General features: G+C 40.9%; 1 protein-coding gene and 1 long non-coding RNA gene across 3 annotated transcripts; one reads left to right on the forward strand and one right to left on the reverse strand.

Annotated features, from left to right (window-relative positions):
• Positions 1-345: 345 nt before the first annotated feature.
• LOC115202628 (uncharacterized) lies at positions 346-935 on the reverse strand. Its single transcript, XR_003880014.1, has 2 exons — positions 866-935; positions 346-399 (listed from the first exon to the last, which is right to left on the reverse strand). It is a non-coding gene; the product is annotated as an uncharacterized LOC115202628 (long non-coding RNA).
• A 2,363-nt stretch (positions 936-3,298) lies between these two features.
• LOC115196324 (cathepsin D) lies at positions 3,299-9,489 on the forward strand. 2 transcript variants are annotated; one of them, XM_029757053.1, is made up of 9 exons: positions 3,299-3,482; positions 3,873-4,041; positions 4,368-4,491; positions 6,174-6,292; positions 6,526-6,725; positions 7,486-7,608; positions 7,919-8,063; positions 8,287-8,385; positions 8,611-9,489. In XM_029757053.1, exons 1-9 carry the CDS (start codon positions 3,415-3,417, stop codon positions 8,770-8,772), a joined length of 1,209 nt encoding a protein of 402 aa, XP_029612913.1. In that variant the 5' UTR covers positions 3,299-3,414; the 3' UTR covers positions 8,773-9,489. The 2 variants fall into 2 exon arrangements, with proteins under 2 accessions (XP_029612913.1, XP_029612921.1); XM_029757061.1 differs by having other exon boundaries at positions 3,300-3,372.
• The last annotated feature ends 864 nt before the right edge of the window (positions 9,490-10,353 follow it).

Consider the following 10,353-nt stretch of genomic DNA (forward strand, 5'->3'; position numbering starts at 1 on the left):
GGCAAACGTACAAAATCAGAAGGGGATCAAGTACTTTTTCCCCCCACTGTACATACAGGTCAACGGTGCCAATTGAAAGTCAAGGGGTGTGTCTATGCCTTTTGGATCACTCTCTCTTTACAGAGAACCCCTGAGATTCAAGTCAAGAGCTACCCTTCCCCTTTCAGTCTGCTCTGCGCATGTCTGAAAGTGACAGAGCCAGCAGCCAAGAGAGTTTTTCACAGTATGTCATAAAAAATTATTACACTTATGAATGTAGGTAAAATGCTAATATGTATTAGATCCAGTACAATGGAATAATAACTAAGACCTGAATTTGAATGCAGCGTGTTCCGATTCCTCCTCTTTCTGTCCAGCAGGGTCAACCAAAAACACTTGGCCTGATGGTTCATGCAGATACTGGGGAAGCAATATAGAAATGTATTGATCCCTTAAATTATTTTACTATGAAATGACCCATATCACAACCCTCATACCTCTTCACAAAAATGTACCTAAATCAATTTTGGAAAAATGGATTTTACTCACAAAAGACGTAGGAATTTATTTTTCCAGTTAGAAATAGTAGGCCATGCATCAAATAACTATCTTCATCAGAGAAACGAACCCTCAAATGCACTATTGCATTTTGTAAGTTGTCTGCAGGTGGCTTGTTGTGAATGCACTCAAATATCAAGTCATTGTCAGGTTATGTAAACTACGTTCTAATACTCAACGTAGAAGGATTTGTCTTAATGTACAGTATATGAAAGTGATGCTATGAAAAGGATTCTTTCACCTTATCAAGCTCACTCTGACAGACAAATCACTGCCTATTACTGTGATTAAAAAGAGCATATGAAACATTGTTTTTCATGAGGCCTACCTGTGCGCCTTCCTTTAAGCACCTCTGTTCGAACACCTCTCCTGTCCTTGATCCATACCACATATAGCCATTTGCAGATATTTTCAGTGTTCTGTGAAAGATAGTTATTGCGAGGCTGGAACATTTGTTAACTTCAAAAAATGTTTTAACACCCATGTGAAATGAAGGCCTGCAAAGCTTACAGATTTAAGTCTAATAGCATGATATGAAAGTAGACAAACATCAGAATGTGCGATATGAAGGTATAGTCAGTCGACATTCTGAACCTTGTTTGAGGTTAGTAGGTCACATGACCAAGGAGCTATTGAAATTTTACATTTAGAAAAATTCATGTAAAATCTTGTGAGATGAAAATGGACAAACTAAAGAGTGTGCAATATAGAAGGGTAGTCAGTGGACATTCCGAACCTTGTTTGAAGTCATTAGGTCACATGACCAAGGAGCTATTGAAATGTTATATTTAGAAAAATTCATGTAAAATCTTGTGAGATGAAAATGGACAAACTAAAGAGTGTGCAATATAGCAGGGTAGTCAGTGGACAGTCTGAACATTGTTTGAAGTCATTAGGTCACATGACCAAGGAGCTATTTACATTTTAAATTTAGAAAAATTAATGTAAAAACGTGTGAGATGAAAATGGACAAACTAAAGGGTATGCAATATAGAAGGGAAGTCAGTGGACATTCTGAACCTTGTTTGAGTCCAGTAGGTCACATGACCAATGAGCTATTGAAATTCAAAAATGTAAATAAATAATTAAAATAGTGCGAGATGTAAATCGACAAAAAATAAATGTGTGCAATGTGTGTCTATGCCATCGGGTTAGCTAGAACCAGTTTTGAAAGTTTTAGGAGTAATGGTTAAATAGCTATTGAAATTTGAAAAAATAGATTTGTCACTATGTTGACGGTCCCTAACTGCTGTTGGTTGACTTAAGGAAGACTACAGACGAATGTCCGTTGAATATCCAACCTGAAACTGTCTTTACCTCGGTCCAGGTTGCAGTTGTAAATGAGAACTGATTCTCAACTGGCCTACCTGGTTAAATAAAGGTGATATACATTTTAAAAACTGCAGCTGAGCAACTCATCCATGACTTTATTTCATCCCGTCTGGACTATTGTAATGCCCTTTTTGTTGGCGCATCTACCAACTGCCTAAACTGGCTACAATATGTCCAAAACTTTGCTCCACGTGTCCTCACCCACAGCTCCACCACAAGCACATCATTCCAGTGCTCCTCAACCTCCACTGGCTCCCCACGCATCGACTACAAAATCCTGGTTCACACCTACCAAGCTATCCACAACTCTGAACCCAAGTACCTGTCTGACCTCATTCTGCCCTCCTGCCCCTGATGCACCCTTCGCTACTCCAGGTTCGCCTCCCTGCAGCAGACTAAAAACTATGGGTGATGGTTTTCAGTTGCGCTGCTCCACGGCTGTGGCACACACTTACAGACACTATTAGGGCTGAATAATCTCTGTCCTCCTTTAAGGCACAGCTCAAGACCTTGCTTTTCAGAAAAGCTTTCAAGGGACCTCTGCTAATTCTGTTTTCATGTTCTCCGGATCTGGCGATATTTGATCATTGTCTGTGTTCTGTTTTGGATTGTTTTTATTCATTTTTTTTGTTTAATTTACTACGTACAAATTAAATGACAAATTATTATAATGTTAGTGGGAAAATGGACATCTTCAAATCAAAACCCAACCTTAATTTACCCGTTGTGACAAACGGATGTTCGAAACTCCGTTTTAGACGAGACTGACTTTATGAGCAAAATTATTATATTTACACTTTGTAGTACATTTTGACACTATAATAACTTTTTATGACTCATATCGATGCCTGATAGGCTGTTTTAAAGTGATGCGTTGCTTTTTAAAGGCAGTCGGTCTTTAAGAGGGGTTCTTGCAGATGCAGCAACGCCCAGAATTGCGGGCCGCAATCAGATCCTTCTCCGTGTATCTCGTGATCCTGAGACAACGACTTGTCATTTTACATTTACATTTTAGTCATTTAGCAGACACTCTTATCCAGAGCGACTTACAGTAGTGAAAGCATACATTTCATACATTTTCTTTCCGTACTGGTCCCCCGTGGGAATCAAACCCACAACCCTGGCCTTGCAAACACCATGCGCTACCAACTGAGCCACACGGTTCAGTTGGTGTGATTTAAAATGGTCGGTGCTATCGGGGATCCCCCCAAGCTTTTATAATTTGAATCAACTGTGCAGTATAAAACAAAAACACGTCCACTCCGAACGTCCAAAGGTACCCCGATTGCACTGACAAATTTAAAAGGATGGACACTTTACTAGCCAATAAAACCGTCTAATTTATGTGCTCTCTCCAATCAGGGTTGGGCCGAGTGAAGAAAACCGAGTGTGTACGGAAATCACCGAAAGACATACGGATATAACTGGGTTTAGTGCGTAGATTTGATAGTGCTCGGGTCTTCTGTGGACAGACGGTTTGGACGTCCAAGATTCTTGCCTAAAGTAAAAGAACTTACTATCCAGTTGGTTTATCAAAGACAGAATATGAAGTGTCTTAAAATATTGTATATAACCATCGCGCTGTTGATAGCGCACAGCTATGCTATTATAAGGTAAAATATTTGTCTACTGTTTGGGACATTTTTGAATAACTTAAGGAATTACTCTTACGCCATCCTGTGAGAATAGGCTATCTCTGGGGTAGTTTCATTTCCTGACATTATGCAATTATTATTACATGCATGTTTGTTTAGGCACATGTGGTTCAGATTTTGGTGCACACGTAGAACGTTTCCATAACGCTAGCATGTCCATGACATCTAGTTTGCATTGAGGTTAACATAGATTGTACATAAAAAAGAACCAAGCTGCTCGTACATGAATGGGGTCATCAGTAGAACACTTGTATAAAACAGGAAGTAGAGCGCACGAGTTCTGCATTATTCGTTAAACAAATTACGACAAAAACGGTATATTTCCTTATCATACATATTTGCCCTTAGAATTCCCCTCCACAAGACGCGCAGTATGCGCCGCCTGATGAGTGACAATGGGATGAGTTTTGAACAACTCCAGGACATGGCCAAGACCGTTGGTGGTGCAGGAGCTAACGTACCAATAAACACTCCGAGCCCGAAAGTGCCAGTTGAGAGACTCACCAACTTCATGGATGTAAGTGGATATTGTCACTAGGCCTGGGTTAACTCTAGCTTGTTCTAGGCTGACTGAAGCAATAATAAATAAAGCCAGGGTTCTCCAGGAGTTGGGTGTGCAGGCTTTTGTTCCAACCCTTCATAACATGGCCAATCTTCTAATCATGGCCCAGATTGAAGATCATGTATGTGTGTATGTATGTTTGGTTGAATACAAGCTTGCACATTCAGAATCTCTCTCCCTATGAGTGAGGAGAAGAGAACTGTAGTATAGACTTAGGAATATGTATTTATCATATGAATGTTTGTATCAAATTTACATTTACATATCAAATCTCTCTACAGGCTCAGTACTATGGGGTGATCAGCATAGGCACACCACCCCAGGATTTTACTGTGCTGTTTGACACTGGCTCCTCCAACCTGTGGGTGCCCTCCATTCACTGCTCCTTCCTGGATGTTGCGTGCTGTGAGTCAGTCCACTATTGCATTCACTGCACTTCACCATAGCCGCAGGAAGTAGGGGTGCTGGGGGGAAAAATGCAGCAATTAACGATGTTACTGAGTTACAGTTCATATAAGGAAATCAGTCAATTTAAATAAACAAATTACCAAGGACTGAGGGCTCTCCTTCTCCGTGGCCGACGTGAGTATAACACGTCGGCCAAAGCAATCTTGCAGCGTGGATTCCGATTTAGTCAGACCAGCATTGAATAGTTCGAAGCACGAGTACTTCCTGTTTGAGTTTATGCCTATAGGACGGGAGGAGCAAGATGGAGTCGTGGTCAGATTTGCAGAAAAGAGGGCGGGGGAGGGCCTTGTAAGAATTCCGGAAGTTTGAATAGCAATGGTCGAGAGTCTTAGCAGCACGAGTAGTACAGTAGATATGTTGATAGAACTTCGGCAGCATTTACTTGGTTAAAATCCCCAGCTACAATAAATGCAGCTTCAGGATATGTGGTTTGCATAAAGTCCAGGGAAGTTATTTGATGACTGTTGAGGTAATGGCTTGAGATGGGATGTAGTAAAACAGCCGTGGCAATGATGGAGGATGGTTCTCTTAGGAGATATTATGGTCAGCATTTAATTGAGGTACTCTAGGTCGGGTGAAGAAAAGGACTTGAGTTCCTGTATTATTCCTAGAATTACACAATGAGTCGTTAATCACAAAACACCCCTCCGCCCTTCTGCTTCCCGGAGAGATATTTATTCCTGTCTGCGCGACGTAGTGAGAATCCTGCTGGCTTTACCGACTCTGACAGAGTATCCCGAGAGAGACATGTTTCAGTGAAACAATGTTACAGGCCCTGATGTCTCTCTGGAAAGAAATCCTTGCTCTAAGCTCATCAACTTTGTTATCCAAAGACTGAACATTAGCGAGTAATATACTTGTAAGCCGTGGGTGGTGTGTGCGCCTCTCCTCCGCCGGCGATGTTTTGGGTCGGGCCTCTGGAATAAGTTCAATTTCTCTGGGGAAAGTGAACAAAGGATATAATCCAGAGAAGTCGTATTCCTGGTTGTAATGCTGGTAGTTCTGGTGAGTTACCGCCGCTCTAACATCCAATAGTTCTTCCCGGCTGTATGTAATGACACAAAAGATTTCCTAAGCTAATAATGTAAAAAATAGTACATAAATAACAAATACTGCAAAGTTTCCTAAGAGCTAGCCGCTATGCTGCCATCTCTGTTAGCGCCATTTTATCAGATTAACTGTTTTGTACAGATAATTATTGGACTCATGTTACAAATGCTTGTGAACATTGAAATACAAATACATTTAGTTGAAAAAAATGGCACACTAGTGCACTGGGCCTTCACTAGTCCTGTATTAGCGGACAATATAGATGTCTACAGCACGGATTCTTTTGCATCCTGTCGATGCAGCACCCCCACCCCCAAACTACTTCCCGTGGCTATGCACTTCACTAATAATAACATGGTTTTACTACCTGCTGAGTCTCCTATCATATAATAATGAGATGGGTGCAAAAGCTAAAGTTGCAAATACCTTGTTTGCTCAGCCATGCTTTGGCATTGGAAGTCATATTCGTCTTTTTAAGGCATCATGAAGGACCTGTTTGTTTTGTATGAAAATGAATGCCATTTATCCAATCTGAGAAAGGTGTGACCTTTATCTACACCTCTGCTTAGGGCTCCACCATCGTTATAACTCCAAGAAGTCGAGCACATATGTTCAGAATGGCACCAAGTTCTCCATCCAGTATGGCAGAGGCAGCTTGTCTGGGTTCATCAGTGGGGACACTGTCTCTGTAAGTGAACTGTTCTGTGCTGTCCATTGTTCATTTGCATTCCTCTAATTTAAGTGGGCAAATCCACAGCATTTTTGTGTAATTTTACCACTGTCCATTTTAAGTGATTGAATGTGGAGCATAGTCTGCATACCATTCCTTACTGTGTATTGTCTGTAAACCTCACTGTTTTAGTGTTCAAGAACAGTCTGCTTTGTACATCACACTTCCTGTTCATTCCATCCCTCTCTCAGTTGGCTGGTATGCAGGTCACTGGTCAACAGTTTGGTGAGGCCGTAAAGCAACCTGGCATCACGTTTGCAGTGGCACGCTTTGACGGGGTACTGGGCATGGGCTACCCTACCATATCTGTCAACAATATAACCCCTGTGTTTGACACCGCCATGGCTGCCAAGCTGTTGCCTCAGAACATATTTTCCTTCTATATTAGCAGGTTGGTTGGTTTTAGGGATTTTACCTTTTTGAATATATTCTTACTGAGGGCCCTAGGTCAATGTGTGGTTTGTTGACTTGTGATTTGTTTTAAAACTTTTGTCCTGTTCACTGTTGGTGGAGGTCAACTGAAAGGAGTTTCTTGTATTTGAACTGTGATATTTGAACTGTTATCCTGAAATTCTTTAACTACATTTGCTGTCATATTTCCTCAGAAACAAGGAAGTGAAATAGTTAACCTAATTTCAGTTTGTGACAACAAGCACGTCAGTGTAGAGAATCATTGTACCATCTAAACCGATGTCGAACTATATTTTCCATTTTACCAAAAAATATTATATTTTCAGCTGTCTAATGGTGTACAAAACTGAAAGTAAGATGCAGCAACAACTTAATGGAAGCATAGAAATAGTGCACATAGAACATATCTACTGCTTAGACTTGCTTGCAATGAGAATGACAGATCTATAACTCACATTTACATGTGAATTTGGTTGGGTCACCCAAAAAGTTGCATGTTGCAGCTTTAAAATGGCTTCCTTTTTGTGGGTAAAGTCTATGAACATAAACCACAGGGTAATTCAATTCATTTTCATAACTTGTACAACCTTGTATTCTTGTCGTCACTAGCTTCAATGGGGTTGAGGCAATACATTTTCTCATCTGATATTAGATTGACGATTAAGACCCTCTTCCAGTACACTAGTAGATTTATCCAATGAACTAATACCTTGTAACCCCTTTGATATCCTGTTCCTTAGAGATCCATTGGCTGCTGTAGGAGGAGAGCTGATGCTGGGAGGCACGGACCCACTGTACTACACTGGAGACCTGCACTATGTCAACGTCACACGCAAGGCCTATTGGCAGATCGAGATGAGCAAGTAAGCAACTTGGTTCTCATCTACACAGAGGCTCTATTATAATATCCATTCAAGAGGATAACTGCCCCCTCATTGAAGCCATGAAGTTCAAGGCTGACGGGGTACTGCATGCCGTTTCCAGAAAGCAGGGTCCCCATCATAGTGAATAGAAAAATGGCAATCTTCATGTAAATAATCAAAGACAATCATGGTAACAATAATTTCTTCTATTACACCAGATGCATGTCCTTGAACCGATTTATAAAATCACACACAGAAGTTATAAAGATAATATAGTCGTGAGTGATCGCAGCTAATTGGTGCTCTGCAGTGTGGAAGTGGGCAACCAGCTAACGCTGTGCAAGGCCGGTTGCCAGGCGATTGTTGACACGGGAACATCCCTCATCATCGGACCTGTAGAGGAGGTCAGGGCGCTGCACAAGGCCATCGGAGCCTTGCCTCTACTGATGGGAGAGGTAGGTAGAGGAGTCTGTAGACTAAATGTCTACCTGTTGTTCTGTCAGTTCCAACCTCTTGTTTTAGTTCTCCTGAATGGTCAACAAAAGATTTCAATCATGCTTGGTAAGGCTCCATTTTCTTGTAACCTCAGTTGTTTATTTGTATTATACTGACAGAAGTTAAGTTTTGATTTGTGAAGTACATGCAATTATTTTTTAACTTACTTTCACTTCCTCTCAGTATTGGATTGACTGTAAGAAGGTTCCATCTCTCCCCGTCATCGCATTCAACCTGGGAGGGAAGATGTTCAACTTGACTGGAGATGACTATATCCTGAAGGTAAATTACACCTTCTGATCAGTGTTCACTGTGGCCTGCCTGCCTGCCAGAGAAAATAGTCTGAAATTTGGCATCAATCAGCATGAATTAAACAGTTAATCACAGTTCGCATGCATAGAGATGCGTTTTATTACGTCTAGAAAATGTATTATCTATTTCATTTTGTGGACATACCTGTAGATGGGTTGAAGTGACAAATCAAAGCTTCTCCCCTATGTGCTGCAGGAGTCCCAAATGGGTCTAAAAATCTGTCTGTCAGGCTTCATGGCAATGGATATCCCTCCTCCGGCTGGACCGCTGTGGATCCTGGGAGATGTGTTCATTGGACGCTACTACAGCGTGTTTGACAGGGACGCAGACCGCATGGGGTTCGCCCCCGCAAAGTAGAAGGGAGAAAAAACGGCCCCTAGCCACTTGTGGAGATTTGAGTTTAAGCAATATAGTGGGCTTATGAAACCAAGGTGGAGCTAGTACCTATCAAATCCCCACAGATCATGCTGAATTAGGAGGAAAAGCACACCACCAAAATGAACGAACTCCAAAGGGGTACCTTTGCTTTGTTCCTTGTCTGTTTTGCTTCTTGTGGGCCTTTTTGGGGGGGGGGGGGGGGGGGGGGTTAAAAATGTTATTAAGACCAATAAGTGTTCATGTGAGTTCGGTGAATGATTAATAAATAGTTGCAGAACGAGACTGATATGAGCTGCTGTAGGCAGTTCAGCTTGGTGTTTTGTATGAAGACAAAGTGATGCAACATTGCTGCAAAGATACTCTCCTTTCTGACAATGCAACCACTTTGTTTTTGGAAAGCAGATTACTGAATGCACGTCTTTACTCAAAATACATTTCCTTTGTAGATGAAGCAGAAGACGGCATGCATATCATTGATTTAACAAAATTGATGTCCAGTGAATTTAACTATGTACCAGGGTCCAGTAATACTATGAAGGGTTGTGAAACAATGTCATGTGTACATTTACTCTTGTATGTTGACCAAGACCACAATGCTTCTGTTATAGCCTAAAAAGTAATGCATTACAGCATCAGGTGATTCTAACCAATTGAAATAAGTGCATTTATTAAATAAAAATCAATCCTTTTCCAGAATGAACTGCATCTTTTTTTAGCATATGGTTGTATGCTTCGGCAGACAAACTAAGGGTAAGTGCCCTTAAAGAAGCTGTACAAATGTGTTAAGTACAGGGAAGGAAATTGACCCAACCAAATGTCACAACCCCACCCTTTTCCCTATTACAGGTGTAGGGATTTAAAATTAAGGATTTTAAGCACTGGTCAACTGAGTTAGTAGGCCAGATTTACTAGCTGGTTTCAAAATCTAGACAATTTTACTTGCCAATTAGTTGAACATTTACTACTAGCTTGGTCTGAAAAGTACTAGCCTTGGGCTAGCTTAATTTCCATCTTTGCCAGCAGCCAGCTAGCTACCTGTTGCTTCACCTGCTGCTGTATCCTACCCAAAGATTATTTTCCCTACAAGCCTCATGATTTTAAATGATTTACTTATTTTAAATTCCACAAACATCTGCTGCAACATTTATCAGAGTATACAAAGTGCTGTGTACCATTCAGTTCCAGAGCTAAAATTAAATAGAAAACCGTCATAAAAACATACATTGCCTGCAAGCATATCGTCACTAGGCTGAAATCCACAAGGTAGATGTAGTTGTCTACTTTGGGCTTCATAAGATGAAACAAACTTGCATGGCAAAATGACTCCAACAGCACAGAAATGATAGTTGAAGTCAGGTCTGCAAACAAAGACAAATCTGCACACACACATCCTCTATTTATAGGAAGTCCCATGAATTCAGTACATCCAGAATGAAGCACTTCAGGACACTACTGTGGTTGTGGTGGTAGCATTGCAAAACACTTTCTGGTTACAAAAGTACAATAAATAGTCAAATACTCAGACACAAAGATGTTGTTGTATAATGCACTACTGTACCA

This window comes from Salmo trutta, chromosome 1 (assembly GCF_901001165.1).
Source record: "Salmo trutta chromosome 1, fSalTru1.1, whole genome shotgun sequence".
NCBI lineage: Eukaryota > Metazoa > Chordata > Actinopteri > Salmoniformes > Salmonidae > Salmo > Salmo trutta.

Excerpts from the sequence above, each read along its gene's own strand:
- LOC115196324 (XM_029757053.1), top strand. The coding sequence starts at position 3,415 with ATGAAGTGTCTTAAAATATTGTATATAACCATCGCGCTGTTGATAGCG. Across the intron at positions 7,609-7,918 it reads TGGCAGATCGAGATGAGCAA|TGTGGAAGTGGGCAACCAGC; the intron begins GTAAGCAACTTG and ends GGTGCTCTGCAG. Across the intron at positions 8,386-8,610 it reads GAGATGACTATATCCTGAAG|GAGTCCCAAATGGGTCTAAA; the intron begins GTAAATTACACC and ends TATGTGCTGCAG.